Here is a 27,154-nt window from a genome sequence, read left to right on the forward strand (position 1 = left end):
CTTGACCCATTTGTCTTTCATCCCCCAGATACATAAATGCTCTGTGGGGAAATACATTTGTCGATAACACATCACCCTGACAGCAGCAAATGTATCATTTTCCAATCTCTGAAACAAACTCCTAAGCTACTCTGAAAAACTGGAGATGAGTAGCAGACAATCAACTGGACTGTTTTAAGGCCAAGAAGGGGAGATATCTGTCAAGAGGCGAGCACTGATATTTCTAGAGTCTTGGTTATGTAATTCTTGATGAAGCTTGTGTTGGAAGGTTCCAGAAGATAGAAGTGGTGTCCTGGAAGCACAAAACTGTCAAAACTTCCACTGGTTACATCTTTCCAGGCTGAAAAAACAGAATTGTATTTAATTACAGATGACGGACGCCACCACCCACGGATTTACTTCCGGGTGTTACTTTTCTAAGAGCGCATTAGTGGTAGGGTTACTTCCATGGGCTCATGTCCTGTACATCCTGAATTTTTAATCTCTCAGAGACCTATCAGTATACAGCGGTATCACCTGCCTTCTCTCATTTTACACACGACTGACATCTCTCCATTTACACTAGATAAAACTGGGACCACTTTTCTACTCCATGTAACTGCCAGTTGAGAGTTTTGTTGTTGTTGTTAACACTAATACTTTTGTTTGGCGTTTGTGCCCTATACTAACCAGACCATTTTTATACAAGTGAATTGTTTAAAAAAGACACTTACTTGAAATATGGCAATAGTTTAAGGATAAAAAAGAAGCATGGATATTACACATCTCCTTGTAGTGTATGAAAAAAAGTGTGTGACTGGATTTATGTACTAGTACAGGACATTTTAAAAAATCAGATCTGTGCTGTAAGGCATGCCAGCACCTCTGGCATGGAAATCATCAGATATCTCAATAAAACACCTCAAACCATCAAAATCATTTCACCTTCCATAACCACTGGTATATCTTCAGATCCAGAAAAGCATGTTATGTCACAAGAAAGACAAGTCTTAGAGGGTGTGTCACAGCTGCAAATATAAAGGAGCCGGTTAGTAACATTTCATAATAGACACCCCCTAGAATCTTTTCCTATTAATAAGCTCATTTAAATCAAACAGGTCCTCACTTCCTTCCCTTTTACTGTTTATAGCAATACAAACATTTTATTTTTTTTAATCCATGGCACATATACATGTCAGCACCTGTCTGAGAGTCACTGTGGTCCAGGTTATTTTCCAAGATCTTCTGGCTTCTAGAACAGTCAGGTGCAGTCAGGTGGCACCTGGGTACCCAGCCCAACACAAAACAGGACTAGCTATATAGTATCTAACTGTCATTTCCCTGAAATGGCCACCTCTGTATCCCCCAGCCCTCCATTGTTTGGCAGAGGGTTGCTGTGTACAGAACAGAAGCAGATTTCTGGACATAGGGCCCCTGAGTTGATTCTGCTGATTCTCAGTTTCATCACAACAGCAGGAAACCATTCGCTGAGCTGGTGCTGGGTGTGTGTTAGTCCCTAGGGACACCTGGGTAAGCACGGTCCCTTTCCTCCTGCCACTTAGAGACTGGCTGGGGAGACAGACACTAATGAAGTCACCAGACGATTGAACAGATGAGTCACCAAGTTCAGGGTGATCTGTGAACACTTGACAAGTGGGGGTGGAGTGACATCAAGCAGGGACTCCCTGGAATGTGGAGTTAGACTTGAGATCTGAATAGATAGGAAAAACTTGGCAACGGGCAGAGAGATGGTAGGGGAAGAGGGACCAGGTGAGCACAAACCAAACGGCTTTTGTTCCATGAGTGAATAGAGAATTGGGATAAATTGAGGTCGAAGAAGCTAGCAAGAGGACTTCCCTGTGGTCCAGTGGTTAGGACTCCAAGCTTCCAGTGCAAGGGGTGCAGGTTCAATCCTGGGTCAGGAAACTAGGATCCCACAAGCAATATGGTGTGCCCAAAAAGAAATAATAATAAGCAAGCAAGGGCCACCTGTAGGTCTCCTGAAGGGATTTGGTCATCCTAAGAGAGTCAGGAAGCCACCAGGAGGATTTAGTGCAAGGCACATCATGACCAGACTTGACAGTCATCCCTTTTGATACAATGTGTGGAGCAGACTGAAGGGGACAAAGGATTGTCTCTTTCAATAGTCCAGGTAAGAATTCCCACTTCTGCCTGGAATGTAGAAAACCAGGAGCGCCACTTGTAGCCTAACAAGGAAAAAAGCCCTGCAAACTGCAAAACCATAAATTCTTGAACTCATCAGAAAGCTGAGTTTGCAAGGGAAATCAGAAACCGAACTCCAAGGAAAACTGGGCTCTTCTAAGGAGAGACGGGTCACGTGGACTGGCTCATGTGGGCAGAGCACAGGATGAAGGGGTGTCTGCTGTCCGTGTGGGTGAGAAGGAACCAGCTACAAATGTTCAAGTGCTGGGGACCAAGCATGGGGCGATGTGTCAGATGCAGTTCACACTGACTCACAGGCTTCTGTCCATGGCCCCCCACTAGGGGTTCATGAGAAAGACTAGGAACAAGGCAGGAGGTCAGAAATAGCCCTCTCTGCAGGGCAGGTGGGCAGCAGGAAATTGGATGTGACCATCAGATGGACACTAACCCTGCCCCCAGTCAGGTCTTCCCCTCCTACTAAGCGGAAATCCCAGTTGCTGGAGGAGGGGCATCAAACACTCCCCCTCCACGCCCCCCACCCAGGGCACATGGGAAGACCTATGGATGTAGAGGATGGAAGCATTAACCCTCTACCCTGGGGGAAGGAATGGGAAGGGTCTTGGGCCCCCTATGCTGTGCTTAGTCACTCAGTTGTGTCTGAATCCTTGCAACACCATAGACTGTAGCCTGCCAGGCTCCTCTGGCCATTGGGATTCCCCAAGTAAGAATACTGGAGGGTGTTGCCCTGTCCTCCTCCAGAGGATCTTCCCAACCCAGGGATCAAACCCAGTTCTCCCACAGGCAGGCAGATTCTTTACCGTCTGAGCCACCAGGGAAGCTCAAGAACACTGGAGTGGGTAGCCTATCCCTTCTCCAAGGGATCTTTGTGACCCAGGAATCAAACGGGGGTCTCCTGCATTGCAGGTGGATCCTTTACCAGCTGAGCTGCCAGGCCCCCAATCCTATACAAAAGCCAAGGCAAAGTCTTCTACTACTGGGGAGGGACTGGAAACTTCCACCCAATACCCACCAATACCCACAAGGCCTAGACACAGAGGACCTGACTAAGACTGAAGCTGAAGATTGGCTCGGATGTCCAACAGCTCCCCTTGTTACGCCAGAGGCTAGCATCACACACAGGGGACCAAACAACAGCTGTCAGTGGGGAGAGCCTAGAGAGAGACAGAAAAATTGAGAAAAATTCTCAGTCCAGTCTCCGCAGTAAGCACACAGTAACTTGGGAGAACCATTGCCTGAAGTGTAACCATGGTAGCAACAAAACTGAAACTCAGCTCATCGCCAGTCTGGACTGACCCAACTCCCCACATTCATGGCCTGCCCGAGGAGATGTGCTCAAATCATAAAATATATTTATGTCAGTTTCATGCATGATATTTTTCAATAGAATATCTGTTTTATGCATGATACCTAGCTTTAAATTAAAAAAATATATATCAAACACAAAAAGCAAGAAATAACTCCATTGTCAAGAGGCAAAGTAATTAAAAGAATAAGATTTAAATGGGCTTCCCAGGTGGCCCAGTGGTAACTAACCCACCTGCCAAAGCAGGAGACATAAAAGACTCCAGTTCAATCCCTGGGTACCAAAGATCCCCTGGAGGAGGGCATGGCAACCCACTCCAGTATTCTTGCCTGGAGAACCCCACGGACAGAGGAGCCTGGCAGGCTGGAGTCCATAGGGCTGCAAAGAGTCAGACACGACTGAAGGGACAGCACACGTGGACAAAACTCAAATAAGACCCAGATGCTGGGACTGTCAGACAAGGGCTTTACAGTCGCTAGGATGGAGATGCCAAAGGGTTTCATAGGAAAGATGGACATGTGAACAAATAGGGAAGTTCACTAGAGAGGTGAAGACTGCAAGAAAGAGTCCAAAAGAAATTCTAGAAATAAGCAGGAGCAGAAATAGGGCATTCCTTTGACAAGCTCATCAGTAGATTTGATACAGCTGGGCAAAGTCAACATGAAGATGGTTAATAGAAATGATCCAAACAGAAATGAAAAGAAAAAAAATTTTTTAAGGAGAACATCTGAGAGCCCTGGGACGATAACAGACAGCCTGACGTGTGTGTCGTCAGGGTCCCAGAAAGAGAAGAGGACTGTGTGTTCGTCTGAGTAGGACAGGAGGACCGCTTGAGTGAAGTGGAGCTGCAAAGGCTTCCCTCCTGCCTCGGATTTTCCTTTTGACCTCCAGCCTTTGAGACTTGGGCCGGGGGGCGGGGAGGGGGTGGGGTGGTGATGGGCAAGGAGAGGGTGGAGGGACACTCCAGGCCTGATTTCCTGTATATTGGGAAAAGCTGAGTGCTGCAGAGAGGTGGAGAGAGGAAAACAGACTGAGGAAGGGGAAGGAGCAGAAGCAGAAAGAAGAGAATCCAGAACAAGCTTAGGACATTTGAGATTTGAAGAGAGGAAGTGAATCCTTGCAAGTAGCTGCTGAGATTTGATTCGCTGGGGAGAGGGTGAGACTGTTAAAACACTTTTTATTTTTATTTTTTTATTCTGCGAGTGGAATATCCTTGTGAGTGACTTTTATTTTCAGTCTGGGAGAGGTTTCTTTTGAAAGCTCTTGAGAGTTTAGCTAAACTGCTTTATAATATTGGTGCTTTAGCAGCCATGCTGTGCAGCCAGGCAGCTTGTGAGAGCCTAGACCTGACACTCGGCCCTCCTGGAGCACGTGCAGAGTCACAAATGGGTGAGTTCCTGTTGTGACCCTCCCCCAACGGCCTAGGTGACAGCTGCTCTGGGCCCCCTAGAGCTTCCCTTGTGTACCTTTTAGATAAACCTCCCATGAAGTTTACCAAAACCAGCTCTTTGGGGTTCGAATTGACCAATCCAGACTTAGCCGGGGAACCCCAAAGCTCTCCACCCACGCCTAAGGGCATGTCCATCAAGTCCAGCCACCTCTCTGCTTGCTGTCGGCCTTGACCTCCCCATGTGGCCCCACTGGGTGCGCTGTGGACCTCCTCCACCACCCATGAGTCATGAACTTCTCTATTTCAATTTCTCTCGGGGTCTGTTGTTGAACCTTGGCTCCCTTTCCGACACTCAGGGTTCTTCTTAACAAATGTTAATTCCCCAAAGTCACCAGAACCTCTGGTAGTGAATTGTTGGGTTGGATTTTTAAAAATCGAGGGTGGTTTGTTGTGTGCCATATCCACGACTTCTCCTAAACACGACCTCCTTGCATCCTCACCTACCACACCTTGAGGGGTTTACTCTCAGCATCCCTTCGCTGAGAGACGGGACCCTGGGTCCAAATCTCACAGCCACTAGGCCAGGGGTCTGGATCCTGGCGAACAGCCTCTACAGAAGGCATGTTTGTACAAGACTTAATTTAAAAGCAGCTTTTGCCTACACTGTTTCACTAATGTCCATAGTGCTTTGGATTGCGTTTCCTTTGGTGGGGGTAGGGGATGTCAGACTTGGAATGGTGTTTCTTGGATTCTGACTCTATGGTAAGCCAGGAAGACAGACAGCACAGCCCTGTGGGGACCACATTTGCTCAGACGGTTGGGGTAGAAATGGACAGAGATGACAGACTGGAGCAGCTAGTGGCCCTAATGGTGGAGTAGAGGTGGGCATTGCCGTGAACGCAGAGATGTGATAAAAATGAACAGGATTGTCTCTGTTCTCAAGGTGCTTCAGGTCTGCTCCACTTTTTTCTTTTTTAAAGCTATTTGTATAAACTTCTACTCACAGGCACTGCCTGTGGAGGCCCTAGGTTCAGCTCCAGGCTTTGTGGCAGAAGGAAAAGGAACAGAGACTCGTGTGTCTGGCTCCTCCCCAAAGGAGACAAGAGCCAGAAAAAACTGAAGAAATGCATGATGGTATATAATAGTGACTGAGGGCCAAATGCTGGCCGCTCAGGACCTGCTGTGGGGAGGTTAGGAAAGGGAGAACCTTGTGGTTTCAGTTTATGAGGGCCAGTATCTGGAACATTAGGACTTCAGTCCTATTAGAAGAATCAAATGTCAATGAGACCTCTTAGGAGACAGGAATCGTCAGGTGTCATGGAGCCAAATGAGTTCTGGAACAAAATTCCCCCAAGAAGCAAATCACTCCCTTGTCCTAGATCACCTCCACATATTTAATAAGTAGGGATCACCTTCTGCTGTTCCCCTAAGAAGATGAGTATCCTTTGACATTAGTAATTTATTCAACTAATGTTTTTTATGTGATAAAGCATACTGGATTGGCTAAAAAGTTCATTTGGGGATTTTGTAAGATCTTCTGGAAAAACTCGAACAAACTTTTGGCCAACCCAACACACAATGAACCACATTTTTAAAAAAAGATAAAGATGCCCTGTTCACCCTTGATTGATGTAATTTCCATGGCCAGGCTCCATTTTAAGGTGGCAAAAATATCACAGGTGGGCCTCAAAAGAAAACAAGTCAAACTCTGCCTTCCTGGATAAGCATCCTCAGAGAACAGCCAACCTGCGTCTTCCATAGATAATTATTTTTAAAAAAAGAGAGAAAACGTGCCTTAATGACTTAGATGGCATTATTCAAAATGTGAAGATCTGCTAACACTCTGGTAACAGATTCTTGACTCAGTTCCCCGTCATCAACAAAATCCTCAGGAATGCCTCCCATTTTCTTTAGTGCAAAGGCAGTTTCTTCTTCACACAAATCATCTTTGAGGAAACGAATTTGGGCCTTTGACATGAAACAGTAAAAACATTAGTCTGACATTTCATTTAAAGCACCTGTTCAGACACTGAACACTTTCTACTCTCCCTTTTGGTGATTTGAGAATTCTCTGATCAGGGCTTTCCTGGTGGTCCAGGGGTTAAGAATCTGCCTTGCGGGGAGAACAAGATGGTGGAGACGTAGGTGGACGTGGAGTATGTCTCTCTCCACAGATACGTCAGGAATACACCTTCAGACACAGAAGTGCTTACAGAACATCACCTGATGGCAGACAGGAGTACCTGACCACCGGAAAAGAGTCTGCCTTGGTAGTGCAGGGCACACGGGTTCAATCCCTGGTCCAGGAAGATCCCACATGCCGCGGAGCAGCTAAGCCTGTGTGACACAACTGCTGAGCCACGTGCAGCAACTACTGAGACTGTGTGCCCTGGAGCCTCTTTCCACAACAAAGCCCCCGCAATGAGAAGCCTGCACCACATCTAGAGAATAGCCCTGACTCTCTGCAACTTAGGGGAAGCTGTGCACAGCAATGAGGACCCAGCACTGCCAAAAAAAAAAAAAATTTTTATTAAAAAGAAAAGAATGATCCAGTTAGTTTGCTGAAAGTTCTCTGCTGACTCAGAATGGAGGAAAATACACTTAGAATCAACAGTTTTCATCGGAGATGCCTGGGCCAGTGCAGGCACTGACCAGGAAACAGTTAAAGTGCATTTCAGAGCAAAGATGAGAAGATGACAGTGAAGGAGATTTGAGTGTTTCATTAACCAATGGTATCTTTTATTCATCACCGTGTCTATTGGATCAAAACTCATCAGAAAGGAAAACAATGACTTGATTTCCCCACAGCACTTCCCTCCTTTCCACCACCCTCCCTAAGGAAAATGAAATTACTTACATGAGGAGGGCTTATACTTGACACAAATAAATGTACCGTTCTAATTTATATTTTTCTTTGAGATGTAGCACGGTCAAAAAAAGCAGTATAAGATCCCATACTACATTTGGGGAAGAAAAACATGATAATAACTATTCAACAAAACTCATGGTAATACATCAGAAATCCACAAGAACAAGCATAAACACAGCAACGATCAAGAAACAGACCAAAGGAGAGTTTACATTAGTTGAATAATAGCTAACTTATTTGTAAATGGTAGGTTTTCAATGATTTGCAGCCACATCAGCAGTGTTTCAGCACATCCTAGATAATTCAAACTAAGACTGAGTACTGATTTCCACCATGTCTTGAAATTAATTTAAATTTCCTTTCCTCCCTGAAAGATAGATGTCACTATGTATTTAATATTTATCAGCAGTTTTTAAGGTATAGTCTGGGGACTTCCAGGAGTTCCTGTCACCTTTTCAGGTGGTCTGTGAGGTTAAAGCCATTTTTAGAATATTGCTAAAATGTTTCCCTTTTAAACATTTTTTTTATGAGAGCATAGGTGAGTTTTCCATATACCATGTATGTCATGGGTTATCAGCACAGTTGGAATGCAAAAGAGAGAATCTTAGCTGCCTTCTAATAAGCCAGGCATTAAATGTGTGCCAAAGTGTAAAATAGTGCCACTCTTACCACAGTGCTTTTTTGAGAGAATATAGTCTTGCATAAAATGTATATTCTTTATATCAGCATATAAGGGGATTATTAATATTAAATATCTTGAAAGTTTCATAGTTTTATTTTCTAATATGGTAAATATTGATAGATAAACCACACATAAAATCTCGTTGATCCCCTCAATGCACCTAGAAGTATTGGGTTGACCAAAAGGTTTGTTCGGGTTTTTCCATACCATGTTACAGAAACACCCGAACGAACCTTTTGGTCAACCCAGTATTAAAGCAATGCCAGGAATAAAAAGTTTGTGAACTGCTGTAGACATTACGTAGTTATATTTTGTAGACAGTATTGATCGAGAGCATTTTTTTGCAAATATCTTCAGGCAGTGAACAAAGGAAACTCAGTTCCATGGTCATTGCTGCTGGAGTGTAAACTGAAGGTGATTTGGAAATTTCTATCAAGTGCTCTATCAATGTGTATATCATTAACCTAAATTCTGGACATGTGATCCTTAAGAAACTTATAAGAAATGTATACTAAATTTTCTACAAAAAATGTCATCAGAGTGCTTTTATAACAGAAAAAAAGATAGAAATAAGTATTCTCTTAAAAGGAATTGACAGTCATCTTGCAGTGATTACAGATCTCTATAGCAATAGTTTAAGTGGGGGGAAAAATTAGGAAGAAAAATAAAATAGGATCCCCACATGCAAAAATACTCTGGAGCCACATCAAAATTCTGAAGGATTATCTGGGATAATGGATACTTCGATTTTTCTTTTTTCTTTTTTTCTCAATCGTATCTATATATATATATAATACAGGAGCCAAAATTTACTGAGTCCTTACCATAATACCAAGTAATTTATGGTTATTATTCATTTAATCCTCAGAAATGGAGCCATTATCATTCAAGTTTCACAGAGGAAGAAACTTAATTCAGAAACCCAAGGAAGTTGCCAAAGGTCGAACTGAGTAAGAGGCAGACAGAACTCTGATATTTATGACTTAACCTTAAAATTCACAGCTTAGTGTCAGACTTTATTTTTTGGGGCTCCAAAATCACTGCAGATGGTGACTGCAGCCATGAAATTAAAAGACGTTTACTCCTTGGAAGAAAAGTTATGACCAACCTAGATAGCATATTCAAAAACAGAGACATTACTTTGCCGACTAAGGTCTGTCTAGTCAAGGCTATGGTTTTTCCTGTGGTCATGTATGGATGTGAGAGTTGGACTGTGAAGAAGGCTGAACGCCGAAGAATTGATGCTTTTGAACTGTGGTGTTGGAGAAGACTCTTGAGAGTCCCTTGGACTGCAAGGAGATCCAACCAGTCCATTCTGAAGGAGATCAGCCCTGGGATTTCTTTGGAAGGAATGATGCTAAAGCTGAAGCTCCAGTACTTTGGCCACCTCATGCGAAAAGTTGACTCACTGGAAAAGACTCTGATGCTGGGAGGGATTGGGGGCAGGAGGAGAAGGGGACGACCGAGGATGAGATGGCTGGATGGCATCACCGACTCGATGGACGTGAGTCTGAGTGAACTCCGGGAGTTGGTGATGGACAGGGAGGCCTGGCGTGCTGCGATTCATGGGGTTGCAAAGAGTCGGACATGACTGAGCAACTGAACTAAACTAGCTTAAGAAATACATACTATTTATATCCTTTTTAATTTAAAAAATAAATAGGATATACGTTGCTGCTAGAGTCTTGATTTTACAAATCTTAATGCTTTCTGCCTAAAAGGGAAAAAAAGTAAGATGATTGTACAGACTGGCCAATTGTAAAAGCCATGGCTGGTCGGAGTTACCCAACATGCTGGGGCTATTTTCAAAAGAGAAGATACCAAGAGAAGCCTAGGATTTACACACTCCTGAAGGAGAGGTTTTGTTCATTTCAGCACTAGGCCTTTCCATCTTTTCGGTCCCTACTAGGACTTCTTTCATTCTGACTTTCTCATTTGAGAAGAGCTCTAACCATACTGAATCAATCATTCTTTCAAACAGTGATGAAACATCAAAACCAAACTAAAACAAAGGCACACATCCCATAAGACACAGAGGACAACATTAACCATGGATCTGTGGTGGAAAAAAGTCCCCCAAATGTTTTTTCAAAACAGAGGTTTAAAAACAACAACAACAAAAAAAAATTAAAAACAGAAGTTAAATACCTGTGGCCAAAAATGCGAATTTTTCACCCTGGATAATCAGCAGCAGGGCACAGGCAATTTCATCAACCACCTGATGCATGTCACTTGCAAAATGTTCTTCAAACTGACTTTCTCTCCCAGCAAGCCGTATGGCATGCATTGGAAGTAAAGGAAGACGGTTAATGTGTGCAGATGGCAGGAGGGTTGCTGTGATACTGTGAAAGGGCTTATGTTAATATGATGGGAAGAGTTTCAAAGATGTGAATAATAGTAGTCAAATGTAAGGAGAGAAAAATTTTAGAATTTGCTGATTAAATGAACACAAGCTACAGCAGACTACATATCTGAAAAATACTCTCCAACATTTAGAAACACTGGATGAATCACATGTGTGCAGTTTGACTCACAATAAGGTAAATGGTATAACTAGAAGAGTAAAAACATAAGAGGGAATTTAAAATTCCAGTCATGAGCCTATGCTAACGGAATGACTGTCTATGGCTTCTTGTTGTTCAGTCGCTTAGTTGTGTCTGGCTCTTTGCGACCCTGTGGACTGCTGCACACCAGGCTTCCCTGTCCTTCACCATCTAACGGAGCTTGCTCAGACTCATGTCCATCGAGTCGGTGATGCCATCCAACCATCTCATTCTCTGTCATCCCCTTCTCCTCCTGCCTTCAATCTTTCCCAGCATCAGGGTCCTTTCCAATGAATCAGTTCTTTGCATCAGGTGGCCAAAATATTGGAGATTCAGCTTCAGCATTAGTCCTTCCAATGAATATTCAGGACTGATTTCCTTTAGGATTGATTGGTTGGATTTCCTTGCAGAACAAGGGACTCTCAAGAGTCTTCTCCAACACCACAGTTCAAGAGCATCAATTCTTCGGTGCCCAGCCTTCTTCACGGTCCAACTCTCACATCCATACATGACTACTGGAAAAGCCATAACTTTGAAGAGACCGACCTTTGTCAGCAAAGTAATGTCTCTGCTTTTAAACATGCTGTCTAGGTTGGTCATAGCTTTTCTTCCAAGAAGCAAGCGTCTTTTAATTTCATGGCTGCAGTCACCATCTGCAGATTTTGGAGCCCAGGAAAATAAAGTCTGTCACTGTTTCCATTGTTTTCCCATCTATTTGCCATGATGTGATGGGACCGAATACTATGATCTTTGTTTTTTGAATGTTGAGTTTTAAGCCAGCTCTTTCACTCTCCTCTTTCACTTCCATCAGGAGGTTCTTGATGAGGTTCCTTTTCACTTTCTGCTATAACAGTGGTATCATCTGCATATCTGAGGTTACTGATATTTCTCCCAGCAATCTCGATTCCAGATTGTGCTTCATCCAGCCCAGGATTTCACATGATGTACTCCGCATATAAGTTAAATAAGCAGGGTGGCAATATATAGCCTTGATGTACTCCTTTCCCTATTTGGAGCCAGTCCATTGTTCCATGTCTGGTTCTAACTGTTGCATCTTGACCTGCATACAGGTTTCTCAGGAGGCAGGTAAGGTGGTCTGGTATTCCCATGTCTTTAAGAGTTTTCCACAGTTTGTCGTGATCCACATAGACAAAGGCTTTAGTGTAGTCAATGAAACAGAAGTAGATGTTTTTCTGGAATTCTCTTACCTTTTCTTTGATCCAACAGATGTTGGCAATTTGGTCTCTGCCTTTTCTAAATCCAGCTTGAACATCTGGAAGTTCTCGGTTCATGTGCTGTTGAAGCCTAGTTTGGAGCATTTCGAGCATTACTTTGCTAATGTGTGAAGTGAGTGCAATGGTGCATAGTTAGAACATTCTTTGGCATTCCCTTTCTTTTGGATTGGAATGAAAACTGACCTTTATCAGTCCTGTGGCCACTGCTGAGTTTTCCAAATTTGCTGGCATACTGAGTGCAATACTTTAACATCATCATCTTTTAGGATTTGAAACAGCTCAGTAAGAATTCCATCACCTATGCTAGCTTCGTTCGTAGTGATGCTTCTAAGGCCCACTTGACTTTGCACTCCAGGATATCTAGGACTCTAGGTGAGTGATCACACCATCATGGCTTGTATCAGGAGTATAAGACACCAAGTTTCAAGGGTGGCTGAGAAGGACAAGCATTGAAGTGCTTTAAATTTATGAGAAAGGCAAATAGACCAATTGCACAGAATCAAGAGCTTAGAGATAGATGACATACATGTGGGAACTCACTTTATTTTTTTAATATAAATTTATTTATTTTAATTAGAGGCTGATTACTTTACAATATTGTATTGGTTTTGCCATACATCAACATGAATCCGGGCAGCTTACTTTATAACTGTGTTGACATTTAAAATCAGTGGGAAGGAAAGTATAGGTCTCTGAATAACCAAGTCAGCTGATTATTCGTGTAAAATATAGAAATACCTAGCTCTTACATGATATAGAAAAGTCAATTCTAGCTTGAATATGACAAAATACTTAAAAATTGATAGAAGAAAATATTGGCAAATAACTTTGTGACTGACGGGGTATACTTTTTAAAGTAAGCTGTAAGAAGTGCAAACTTTAAGAGAGAGAAACTTGACTATATTAAAATTTAAGACTTCTACGAATCAAAAGACAACATGTAAAGAAAGAGGTGGCATCGACTGGGAAAGACATTTTAACCTGCAGTACCTAAAATATTAGGGTCCTAAATATGTAAAGAATTTCTATACATCAATAAAAAGAGGATCAAATGGAAAAGTAAGCATAAGAATCTGATGCGAAACTTACAGGAAAGGAAGCATAAATAGAAATATGAGTCTGAGCAAACTCCAGGAGACTGTGAAGGACAGGGAAGTGTGGCATGCTGCAGCAGTCCATCGGGTCGCAAGGAGTCGGACGCAACTGAGCGACTGAGCAACAACTATGTATATATATGAAAAGTGCCAGTCTCACCTATAACAAGGATTGCTCCATTTAAAATCAGAGTAATTTATCTTGCAATTGGAAGTTGTACCTCTCTGAATTGGTTCTTTTAGATCCCACATATAAGTGATACCATATAGTATTTGTCTTTCTCTGTCTGACTTATTTTACTTAGTCTAATGCCCTTAAGGTCCATCCATGATGTTGCAAATGGCAGGATTTCCTTTTTTTCGGCTCAGTATTAACTATTATTTCATTATCTATCTAGGTATCACATTTTCTATATCATTCATCCATTAATGGACACTTAGGTTGCTTCATGTCTTGGCGATTGTAAGTAATGCTCTAATGAACATGGGATGTGTAGCTATCTCTTTGAGATAACCAGTTTTGTTTCTTTCGATATATACCCAGAAGTGGAATTGCTGGATCATATGGTAGTTCTATTTTTAATTTTTTGAGGAACTTCCATATTGTTTGCCAGAGTAACTTCACTCATTCATATTCCTACCAACAGTGCACAAGGGTTTCCTTTTCCCCACGTCCTCATCAACACTTGTTATCTTTTGTCATTTGGGGAACCGTCATTTTAACAGGTGTGAGGTGATAGCTTGTGGTTTTGATTTGCATTTCCCTGATGATGAGTGATGTTGAGCATCTTTTCATGCACCTGTTGGCCATTTGTAAGTTGTCTTTCAGAAAATATCTATTCAGTTCCTCTGTTTATTCAATTTAAAAATCATTGTTTTTTGGTATTGAGTTGTATGAGTTTCTTATATGTTTTAGCTATTAACTCCTTCTTAGAGGTTTTATTTGCAAATATTTTCTCCCATTTGGTAGGTTGCTTTTTCATTTTGGTGATTCTTTTGTGGTGCAGAAGCTTTTTAGTTTGGAGTTATCTCATTTATTTATCTTACTTTTGTGTTTGGGCTGTAGGTGTCATCTCTGAAAAATCGTAACCAAGATTACTGTCAAGGAGCTTTTTCTTTGTTTCCTTTTAGGAGTTTTATGATTGCAGGTCTTATGTTTGAGTCTTTCATTCTTCTTGAATTAATTTTTTGAGTGAGTGGTGAGAGTGGTCTAGTTTCATCCTTCTGTGAATATCCAGCTTTCCCTGCACCATTTATTGAAGAGACTGTCTTTTCTCTGGGCTTCCCTGGTGGCTCAGCTGGTAAAGAATCCACCTGCGATGCAGGAGACCTGGGTTCCATCCCTGCATTGAGAAGATCCTCTGGAGGAGGGCATGGCAGCCCACTCCAGTATTCTGGCCAGGAGAATTCCATAGACTGTATAGTCCATGTGGTTGCAAAGCAACCAACAAAACTGAGCAACTTTCATATCGCTCTCGTCAAATGTTTGTTGACTGTGTATTTGGGAGGTTATCTCTGGACTTTCAATTCTATTGCATTTGCCTGTGTGTCTGTTTTTATGTCAATAGGATACTATTTTGATTACTATGAATACATTCTAGGGATATAATGTACAACATGGTGACTATAGTTAACAATATTATATTGCATATTGAAAATTGCTAAGAGAATAGATTAAAAAAATTATCACAGGAAAGATAGCTGAAATTATTTGAGAGGATAGACGTTAACTAAACTTACATGTTGATCATTTCACAATATATACATGTCAAGTTATGTGGTTCAGCTTAAACTTATTCACCATGTGCATACGTGTGTGTGTGTGTGTGTGTGTGCACGCTCAGTCACTCAGTCATGTATGACTCTTTGCAACCCTGTGGACTGTAGCCTGCCAGGCTCCACTGTCCATGGAATTTTTTAGGCAAGAGTATTGGAGCGAGTTGCTATTTCCTCCTCCAAGGGATCTTCCCGATCCAGGGATTGAACCTGCGTCTCTTGCGTTTCCTGCCTTAGCAGATGGATTCTTTACCACTGCGCCACCTAGGAAGCTCCAAGCTTATCCAGTCATTTACATCTCAATAACACTGGAAATAATAGAACAAAATCAGAATAATTTCATTCACAGATTGGCACAAAAATAAAAGCCTTGGCAATAACAGTGTTGTCAAGGATATAAAGGGATACGAATTTTCGTGTGCTGCTTTGGCAGTAAAAATCTTTGCAGTTGTTTTGGAGGACGATTTGAAGTAGAGACATTCCTATTCCAATACTCAGAAATTCTACCTTTAAGTATAGACTTTTACCCATGCATGCGTGAACACATACAGTTGCCCCTTGAACAACAAGAGTTTGAACTGGGAGAGTCCATTTATATGCAGAGTTTTTTCAATAGTAAGTACTACAGTACTACAAGAAATACAGCTGGTTCATTCCACAGATGCTGAACCCTGAAAACAGAGGGCCAGCTACTCGTTATACATGGATTTTCAACTGTGCAGAGCTTCATCATCCCTAACCCCTGCACTGTCTAAAGGTCAACTGTATATGAGACTGCTCACAGAAGTTATTACACATAGCAGAAAAAGACCTTAATCCCTATAAAGAGAAGCCTAGATACATATAGTCACACAGTGGAATAATATATTACTAGTTAAAAGCCAGTGAAGTAGAGAGTCACATATCCAAGGGATAAATCTCAAAAAAACCGAGGAGAAAAAAGCAAGCTTCAGAGGAACATTTACAGTATGTTATATTTATATAAAGTCAGAAAAATATGTGAAATATCTATCTTAAACTGTCAACTGTTGATTGAAAACCTCATATGAAATTACCTTCAATAATTTTTAAAATGTATTTATATATTAGTAGCAGGACTTTCTTCTTCCAGTGCATGGGTTTTGGGGAGATCTCCATGACAGAGCGTTGGTACCTGGAAATGGAGAGAAAGGGGCTTGGAAAGCATGAGGGAGCAGAGTTGTAGTGGCTGAGAGAGGCACCTTGGAAAGGGAGGGACGTACCTTGCAGGCCTGATGGCAAAAATAAAGAAGGAAGTGGCTGAAGAGAAGAGCCCTACAGATGCCAGGTAGCATCAAAGAATCAGAAGAATGAACCCCCCAACTCTACATTGTCATTTATTTATAAACTGCACTTCACTTATAGTGACAGAAGAGGGCACCCTTGAACTAATAAAAAGAGTAAGCAACTAACTGGGTGGTTTGCTTTTTCTTACAGATTTTTTTTTTTTTTTTTTAATTTCCAGGGCAGTTTAAATTCATACATGGTTCAATATTCAAGAGGTACAAATAGGCTTGCAATGCAAAAATCTCTCCAGATCTTGCTCTTCAGTTCAGTTCAGTCGCTCAGTCTTGTCCGACTCTTTGCGAACCCATGAATCGCAGCACACCAGGCCTCCCTGTCCATCACCAACTCCCGGAGTTCACTCAGACTCACCTCCATCGAGTCGGTGATGCCATCCAGCCATCTCATCCTCGGTCGTCCCCTTCTCCTCCTGCCCCCAATCCCCGCCAACATCAGAGTCTTTTCCAATGAGTTAACTTTTCGCATGAGGTGGCCAAAGTACTGGAGTTTCAGCTTCAGCATCATTCCTTCCAAAGAAATCCCAGGGCTGATCTCCTTCAGAATGGACTGGTTGGATCTCCTTGCAGTCCAAGGGACTCTCAAGAGTCTTCTCCAACACCACAGTTCAAAAGCATCAATTCTTCGGCGTTCAGCCTTCTTCACAGTCCAACTCTCACATCCATACGTGACCACAGGAAAAACCATAGCCTTGACTAGACGGACCTTAGTCGGCAAAGTAATGTCTCTGCTTTTGAATATGCTAGGGGCAATCAAAGGTATCAATTATTAACATAAGCCTTGAAAGGTATTTGATGCATATGTAAATGTAAGTTCATTTCCTTCCTCATCCCCTCCTTACAAAAAGGTAGCATATGAGTCCCACTGTTTTAGAACTTGAGTTTATTCCTCAAAACATCTCGAAGTTCCAGAATGACCTGTTTTTGTGGGTCAGGAAAATCCAATGTACTTCATCATGAGTAGAGGTAAGCATAACACACAAAACAAAGAAAGTAAGAGTCAAACTTTTCAGCTAATGATTAAACATGCTTTTTAAAAAGCTCACAAAGCAAAGCAAACAATACAAAACTCTTAAATTCAAATGAGAAATTGCAGATATGAAAAAACACTATAACTCAGAAATTGAACATCCTGAACAGAAATAGACAGTTGTACAAAGGCTGACAGAATACTGGAAAGAAATTGATTAAAGGGACAAAAATTATTTTTAAAGTGACTGAATGTTGTCTGTGAGGTGATAGATGCAATGTATTTAAATGGATATGGAGGATAGGAATAAAAGAGCTGGGAATAAGAAAACAAAGAAAGAAGGAAAAGATCCCAAAAGAAGGTGATAATCATAAAAGGCAGAAAGTATTCCAACACAGGAATAAATGGCGACTCTCAAGAAAGGTAAACAAAATAAAATACTGGTAAAGAACTAATATTTGAAATTATAATCCATGTAAATGTCCCTGAAATATAATGACATGAAACTGTGTGTCGAAGATAATTGAGGAAGCTGGGTGAGGGATAGTTGAGAACAACTTTGCAACTTTTTCATAAATCTAAAACCATTTTAAAAATAGTTGCATTTTAAAAAGATTAATAGAGATCTTAATCAAAAGTAAAAATAAAATCTGAAGCAAATATTTCAAAATAGTAGTATTGAAAAGACAGTAGTAATTGATACTTGATGGTTTGTTAGATTATGCTATTGAACCAACTTTCCACTTCTGAGAAGTACCTTACACAGCATTATAAATCAACTATATTCCAATAAAAAATTAAAGAGAATATAATTCAGCCATAAGAAAAGAATGAAACAATGCCATTTGCCACAACATAAATGGACCTAGGACCTAGAGATTGTCATCTCTAGTGAAGATGACATTTACTACTTCAGACACTTGTTTCACTCAGAGATTGTTGTCTTCACTAGTGATGTCAATCTCTGAGTGAAGTAAGTCAGACACAGAGAGACAAATATAAGGTATTGCTTATATGTGAAATCTAAAAAACTATAAATGAACTTATTTACAAAACAGATGTGGAGTCACAGGTGTAAAAAAATAAACTTATGGTTACCAAGGGATAAGAGGGGTATAAATTGGGAGACTGGGATTGACATATACACACTACTAAATATAAAATAAATAATAACCTGCTGTATAGCACAGGGATCTCTACTCAATACTCTGTAATAGCCTATATGGGAAAAGTGTCCATAAAAAAAGAAAAAAAAGAGTGAAAACAGGTATAACTGAGTCCCTTTGCTGCACACGTGAAACTAACGCAGCATTGTAAATCAACTATAATCCAAAAAAAAAAAATTTTAATGTCTTACAGCAGAAAAATCCTCTCATTGAACAGGTAGGGAAGCTGAATAACACACACACACAGTACCTGTTTGAAGGGATCATGAACTGCTGGGGCAACCTGAACCTCCCTGAAGAAAGGAAAATTCTGGAGAAGTGAAGTACGATTACTCCAGCCTCTTTCCTGTTGTAGAGATGTGTAAATTACCTGGTACAGGTTGCAAGTTCTAGACTGCAGGTGGAGGTCTACTTTTTCTTTTTAAATTTCTGTTGGAATATAGTTGCTTTACTTTTAAGAGGCCAAGAAGTCAGCAGCACTGTATGTATTCCCACAGGGCTAAAGAAGGAAAAGTTGGAAAAGTGAAAGTTGCTCAGTTGTGTCTGACTCTTTGCAATCCCATGGACTATACCATCCATGGATTTCTCCAGGCCAGAATACTGGAGTGGGTAGCCTTTCCCTTCTCCAGGGGATCTTCCCAACCCAGGGATTGAACCCAGGTCTCCTGCATTGCAGGCGGATTCTTTACCAGCTGAGCCAAAAGTTAGAAAACAGTGCTGCAATGTCAGAATTAGATGCCATGACCTCAGATATAAGGGACTTCCGTGGTGGGTCAGACTATAAACAATCTACCTGCAAGGTAGGAGATCTGGGTCCAGTCCCCGGTGGGGAAGATCCCCTGGAGAAGGAAATGGCAACCCACTCCAGTATTCTTGCCTAAAGAATCCTATAAACATAGGAGCCTGGCAGACTACAGTCCATGGGGGTCCCAAAGAGTTGGATACAACTGAGCAACTTACAGTTTCAGAGAGGTAAGAGGTACAGTGTTTTGTCCCTCAAAGCTTTCGACTTATCTTAAGCTACCCATGTCAGGGAATAAGAAAATATAATCAGAAAATGAGTGGTGTTTAATTCACTTTCATGCTGCTGTGAGAAAAAAGTCAAGTTCACAGTCCACCAATATGCTCAGTGGTAAAGAATCTACTTGCCAATGCATGAGATGCAGGTTTGATCTCTGGGTCAGGAAGATCTTTTGGAGAAGGAAATAGCAATCTACTCCAGTGTTCTTGCCTGGGAAATCCCATGGACAGAGGCTGATGGTCTGCAGTCCATGGAATTGCAAAAGAGTCAGACACGACTTAGAGACTAAACAACAATAAAAAAAGAAAGATAATTCCTAAGACAGATAGGGTAACAGACAGAGAGACGAGGGGCATAAAAAAGTTGAACAGAGTCTGAACAGAATCTCAGTGACCTATTGGCCTTAACAAATGGTATAGCATGTTTAATTTGGTAGCAGAAGATAACAGAATTTCTTGCTCTGGAAATAGAAAAATCACATTATTGAGCAATCTTGAGTATCTATTAATATTAACTATCCCCCAGTAAGGAAACCTGTATTGTTTGTATGTGCATGTTATCTGACCTTGCAAATTACTTACTGATAAAAGTTCACATACCTTCCACAGAATTAGGAATATCTTGGCCCCACTTGGCAAAGTAAGTGGAGCTACCTCTTCCCCAAGGAAAGCAAACCAGCCTAAAAAGTGCATTACGATTCTGGTGTAAGCAGTTCACAACTTTTTCACTCCTAGGGAGAAAATTCAAATATTTAACATGATGTAAAGTCAGTTCCGGAGAAGGCAATGGCACCCCACTCCAGTACTCTTGCCTGGAAACTCCCATGGATGGAGGAGCCTGGTGGGCTACAGTCCATGGGGTCGCTAAGAGTCAGACAGGACTGAGCGACTTCACTTTCACTTTTCACTTTCATGCACTGGAGAAGGAAATGGCAACCCACTCCAGTGTTCTTCCCTGGAGAATCCCAGGGACGGGGGAGCCTGGTGGGCTGCCATCTATGGGGTCGCACAGAGTCGGACACGACTGAAGCGACTTAGCAGCAGCAAAGTCAGTTCACCTGTCCTAACTGAATTAGGTGTGTTTTAACAAAAATTTTTATTCATTATAAGGAGACTGTATTCATATATAAATGGACTGCCTTTTTTTTTCCAACAAGAACGGCCAAAAATTTTTTTCATGGATTCATTTTTAACAGTATATATAAACTTTGATAGATGTAAGTGAAATAGTCAATGTATGTAATATTTAGGAAATACGTTTCATATGCACATTTAAAAGGGATAGACATGTTAATTTAGAAATCACCTTTTTCCCAATTCAGGGAATAGTTGTATCTACACAGTTTTATCTCAGTGTCTTCATAATTTCAGGTCATCTGTAAGTTTTCCAAAGCACATAATTTCACTCCCTTCTGAGTGTTAATTAAATACACCTTTTTGCATCTGCATATAATTGTTGGAAATTTTACCACAATGTCCAAGTATCCTTTCACCTAGTATTCCAGATAATTGCTTTTTAATCAATATATATATATATATTCAACATAAATATATGTACAAAACATTCAATATATATACATTTGCATCATCCATAATTTAACACTTCCTGTAAAGTTTACAAATTGATGATTAAATTATTGATAAAGTTATACAGTCTTGTCAAATGTGAGATAAGCAACTCTACTATGGTGATTAAATCTGTCTTGCCTCTCTCTTTTTCAGGCTCCCATTTAGTCAGTTGATCTTTGTGCTGCGCTGTGCTTAGTCACTCAGTCGTGTCCGACTCTGCGACCCCATGGACTGTAACCCTCCAAGCTCCTCTGTCCATGGGGATTTTCCAGGCAAGAATACTGGAGTGGGTTACCATGCCCTCCTCCAGGGGAATCTTCCCAACCCAGGGATTGAACCCAGGTCTCCCGCATTGCTGGTGGATTCTTTACCAGCTGAGCCACCAGGGAAGCCCAAGAATACTGGAGTGGGTAGTCTATCCCTTCTCCAGGGGATCTTCCCAACCCAGGAATCGAACCAGGGTCTCCTGCATTGCAGGTGGATTCTTTACCAGCTGAACTAGCAGTGATGCACCCCCAGTTGATCTCTACAAGCATCCAAAACTAACAATGATTGAGATTTTGTCAGCTTTACATGTGTTCTTTAAAGAGGATTTTGGGTTTCATGATAAAATAATAGAACACTACTCATTATGAGAAACTTTACACAAACTTAAGCATAAGTTAAAACCTTTCTTTGGGGGAAGAATAACTTTTGGAGAAAATCTCCTTGGCTTGTATCAGGGCATTTATGTTAATAATTGCTAATTTAAAGAGAAAAAACAAAAGGGCAATTTTTTTAAAAAGATTTTTTAATGTGAGCCATTTTAAGTCTTGATTGAACTTGTTACAGTATGTTTTTTATGTTTTGGTTTTTTGGCAGCCATGGGGCATGTGGGGTCTTAGCTCCCCGACCAGGGATCAGGCCCACACCCTCTGCACTGGAAGGCAAAGTCTTAACTCCTGGATGGTCAGGGAAGTCCCCCCAAAGGGGTAATTTTAATGTTTTCTTGTGAAGAGGGACATTATATACTTGAGGCTACATTCCTTCTAACTAATCCTATTATCAACAAACTCACTGACCATGGATCAGCCCTAAATAAGAGCTTCATAGGTATCAACCAGTTACTGGAAAAACGCTAGAGTCATTTTTTAAAGGAATACAAAAGCCTTCCATAGTGTTTTCCACAGTTTGGTAAAAACTGCATAGCTAATGGGTGTGTTTTCTGAACCTTATTTCTGGAAGCTATTGAAGAGTCTAGAAAAATGATTTGAATTCAACATTACTTTAAAACCAGTCCATATTTTTTAAAGCCAAGGAGCCCTACTTCAGTCTATTTCAATGACTTGCATTCTCATGAACAAAAATGTCAGAATAAGAAGAGCCTTGCCATACCTGAAGACTGTGTAATCAGCAGAAGTAGGGGAGTTCTATAAGGAAAACAATACAAAGCCATAAACACAGAATTAGATGTAGACACTTTGATCATTGCTGTTTTTTTTTTTAGTTGCTAAGTCATTTCCAACTCTTTGGAACCCTGTGGACTATAGCCCTCCAGGCTCCTCTGTTCATGGGATTTCTCAGGCAAGAATACTGGGTTACCATTTCCTTCTCCTGGAGATCTTCCCCACCCAGGGATCAAACTTGTGTCTCCTGTGTTGGCAGTCGGATTCTTAACCACTGAGCCACCAGCGAAACCATTTGATTATTCGTTTCAAGATAAAACCACCTTTCTTGGCCTTGGGAGTGGGGGTAGGAGCTCCCTTCACTTATTTAGAGCCAGGCCAGTGCCACAGTGGGTCCTCAGAACCCACATTGATGGGGTGCCTGTCCTCCACAGCAAACCCACGGCCATGATCTCACAAGAAGGTAGAGCCTGGGAGGGTAGTGCTCATTGCTGCGAAGCCTGGACGAAGCAGAACGTTCTCATTCTTGGGCTTTTGCCTGTCCTCTGCATCCATCCAATCTCCTTTGTCGCCTGAGAAAAACAGACGAAGACCAAGAGAAGCTAACCTTCCTGAGCCAGTCCTCTGGGTGGAAGCCTTCTACCTGCACTTGCCTTCTCTTTGTCTTCCCCTTCTTCATTTCTGGTTTTGGTTAAATCATAAAATTCTAAGACTTTAGAGCTGAGAGGGATTAGTGATCATTTAACCCACTATCAGCAGCCTGATAGCTCAGTTGGTAAAGAATCTGCCTGCAATGCAGGAGACCGGAGTTTGATTCCTGGGTGGGGAAGATCTGCTGGAGAAGGGATAGGCTAATCGCTCCAGTATTCTGGCCTAGAAAATTCCATGGACTGTATAGTCCATGGGGTCACAAAGAGTCAGACACAACTGAATGACTTTACTTTCAACAGCCTGTGGAAACAAAGAGATCTGAATTCAAATCTGTTGATATGACATTAGGAAAATGACCTGAGTGACTGAAAGTCTCATTGTCCTTATCTGTAAAATAAGGACAATCATAGCATCTTCCTTACATTTTGATTAAATGTCTCAAAAATACTTAGCCTGGTTTTCAGTTCAGTTCAGTCGCTCAGTCGTGTCCGACTCTTTGCGACCCCATGAATCACAGCACGCTAGGCCTCCCTGTCCATCACCAACTCCCAGAGTTCACTCAGACTCACATCCATCGAGTCAGTGATGCCATCCAGCCATCTCATCCTCTGTCGTCCCCTTCTCCTCCTGCCCCCAATCCCCCCCAGCCTCAGAGTCTTTTCCAATGAGTCAACTCTTTGCATGAGGTGGCCAAAGTACTGGAGTTTCAGCTTCAGCATCATTCCTTCCAAAGAAATCCCAGGGCTGATCTCCTTCAGAATGGACTGGTTGGATCTCCTTGCAGTCCAAGGGACTCTCAAGAGTCTTCTCCAACACCACAGTTCAAAAGCATCAATTCTTCGGCGCCCAGCCTTCTTCACGGTCCAACTCTCACATCCATACATGACTATTGGAAAAACCATAGCCTTGACTAGATGGACCTTAGTCAGCAAAGTTTTAGTAACCCACAAAACAAAAATGTTTTCTATTAATCCTGGTTTGACAGTTGGAGAAACTGAGGCCAAGAGACATTAGGTTACTTGCCCAGGGTCACCTGGCCAGTGACAAGTCAGGAATTGGAACACAAGTCCTATTCATCCTAAGAGCTACTTCCCCACTTTAGCCCTTTTCTTATTTTCTCAGCATCAACAAACAGGTGGACCCATAAGTGGCAGAGAGTGGATAGCATACCTGGGAGGCTTCAGATGAGAGAGCCAGGGACACAGACCTCTACTCTACTTCTGGGTGTAAATGGAATCCTGCTTTCACATTTTTGGCCAAGTCATGGATTTACAATTTCACATTAAGCTCACCGCCAAGTCAGTACCATTTTACATAGTGAGTAGTTGGTGCCATTTATGATACCTTACAGGACTTCACTAGCGGTCCAGTGGTTAAGACTCTGCACTTCCAATGCAGGGTACATGGGTTCGGTCCCTAGCTGGGGAAACTAGGATCCCACATGCCACATGGTGTGGCAAAAACACAAATACCTTGCCCTGGGGACAATGGCCATCTAATGAGCTTTCTCTGAGAAGCCCCTTTCCATGTAAAAGGGCAACCTCCAAAGGCAGAGTGTTAGAGCACCTGGGACTGGAAAGACCCAGACTGCATGCAGTGACACACCTGATTGTCTCAGCTTTGTCTCTCCTCTCCATTTTTTGAGGAAATGGTGCAAAACTGCTCCTCTCAGGAACTTTCTGGTCAGTGCCAAATTCAATACCTCTTTGGATATAAAACCTCTGATAGCCTTGAGCACACTTTTAAATCTGTTGATTATTTTTATTATTCCAAGCCCTGTTTTAAAAAGAGGAGAAGAAATGGATTAGAAGCAACATGAAAGATGTTATGTTGGAGTCACCTGCCTCAGCTCACATTCAGTCATCAGGAAGTGCTTCCATTAGCTGAACCCCCGCCTAATACAGAGAAAGACAAAGATGAACATTTCTAAAACTCTAGCTAGTAAAACACCCTGCAGCCAAATCAAGCCAAGAACACTCAATACTTACTAGAAAATTGGAGTCTGAGGAGAGGTTTGCTTTTAAAATATTGGTGTCTTCATTTTCTAGGTATTTATAAAGTTTTAAAACTTGAAGAATTAGGAAGTCTTAGAAAAACTTTACTGCTAATGCCAAACTCCTGGGACTTCCCTGCTGGCTCAGTGGATAAGAAACCACTACCAATGCAGGGGACATGGGTTCAACCCCTGGTCTGGAAGATTCTATGTGCCATGGAGCATCTAAGTCCATGCCCCACAACTACTGAGCCTGTGTGCTTAGATCCTGTGCTCTCCAACAAGAGAAACCACTGCAACAAGAAGCCCATGCACCACAATAAAGAGTAGCCCCCACTCGCTGCAACTAAAAAAATCACACACACAGCAATGAAGACCAGTGCAACCAAAAATAAGCAAATAAATAAAAAATAAAATACCAAACTTCCAACTCTGCAAGCTGCAAATATTCAGAAAAGAAAGGAAGAATAATTACCACCCCCAAGTGGACTTTATCCTTTTACTTCCTAGAAGCTCCTTGAATCATGTCAAGGCCCTGGATCACTCAGCTGTGAGCCTCACGAGTGTTTCCCAGAGACCAGGCTGATCTCTCAGTATGCTGACTTCTTATAGTGCAGTGCAGGACACCTGAGGAACTGAAAGACCTGCTTAACTAGAGGAAGAAAGTTCCCAGAGGTGGGGAATCACTTTGTCACTCAGGACGTTTTCTTAGTAAGAATGGCCTGGAGAAATCACAAATTCTCCAAAAAAAACACACCTGTTTGATTCATTAGGATTTCACTGACTCCTTAAAAGATAAAATGCCAGAAGAGACAGCTTTGCCTACCAAGAAAAATTGGCAATCAGAGGTTGGATGCATATTTTTAGTGTTCGTGACTGAAGGCTCTTACTGAGGGCTACAGAACTTCAGTAAAATGAGGCTAAATTCCATCAGCTGTTTCTAATAGAAGTAAGTAAAACCTATTCTTCTTTCTGATATCATCTTATTTTTGACTTGGCACATCTTGTGATCAGTTATAGGCAGGAGGAGTGTTTACTTTTACTTAATAGGTCTTCCCTGGTGGTCCAGTGGTTGAGACTCTGCCTACCAATACAGGGCACATGGGTTCAGTCTCTGGTCCTGGAAGATCCCACATGCCACAGAGCAGCTAAGCCTGTATGCCCCAAGTGCTGAAGCCTGCACATGCTAGAGTCTGTGCTCCACAACAAGAGAAACCACCACAATGAGAAGCCCATGCTCCACAACTAGAGAGTAGCCCACACATAGCAACAAAGACCCATTGTAATCAAAAATAAATAAAAATTAAAAACTTAATAGACATTTTTTTGACATGTCAATTGAGTAAATGTCAATTTACTCAGTTGACATTTTACTTCGATAGGTATCACTGACGTCCTGGGTCATTTATAGAATCATCTATTTGCTTGAAATCCTGGAGGAGAGAAGAGAGGGATGAGGTAGGGACAATATTCAAGAGACAGTGGCTTAGATTTTCCCAGAACTGATACATAATACCAGTCCAAAGAGTAGAGATGCCCAGCTCATTCTGAGCAGAATAGACTATAAAGAAAGAAATGTTTGTAATGATGAAACTGGAAAACAAAGACAAAGAGCAAATACTAAAATCCCAGAGGATGAGGGGATGGACTATAATCTGGAAGGAACAGCAGAGTGGAAAGCTAGAAGAGAGCCTAATCTCTTCAAGTGCTAAAAGAAAAATTGCTAAATTGGGATTTTCAGAACAACTCTCAAGCAGGGAAAATCATAAGAATCAGGCTTGAGAGAGATAAAAATGTGGAGCAGAAGGATGTAAAACTCACCTCCCCCCAAGTCTACACAATGTTGGAAAGACGGTCTCTGCAATGGGAAAACTGGACAACTACATGTAAAAAAATGAAACTAGATCATTCTTTAACTCTATACACAAAAATATGCTCAAAACGGATTCAAAGCCTAAATGTGAGACTGAACACTATAAAAATCCTGGAGGAAAACATGGGCAAAACACTCTGACATACAGCATAG

The 27,154-nt window shown here is 41.6% G+C and overlaps 1 protein-coding gene across 1 annotated transcript; it reads right to left on the reverse strand.

Moving 5' to 3' along the window:
• Positions 1–200: 200 nt before the first annotated feature.
• Positions 201–22,933, reverse strand: OLAH (oleoyl-ACP hydrolase). The gene is given in 9 exon segments (XM_040247325.1): positions 201–340; positions 925–1,013; positions 6,670–6,802; positions 7,785–7,813; positions 10,556–10,568; positions 10,571–10,712; positions 20,150–20,261; positions 22,474–22,508; positions 22,928–22,933. Coding segments are annotated over 9 exon segments (699 nt in total).
• Positions 22,934–27,154: the final 4,221 nt, after the last annotated feature.

This window comes from Oryx dammah, unplaced genomic scaffold, assembly GCF_014754425.2.
Source record: "Oryx dammah isolate SB20612 unplaced genomic scaffold, SCBI_Odam_1.1 HiC_scaffold_10, whole genome shotgun sequence".
NCBI lineage: Eukaryota > Metazoa > Chordata > Mammalia > Artiodactyla > Bovidae > Oryx > Oryx dammah.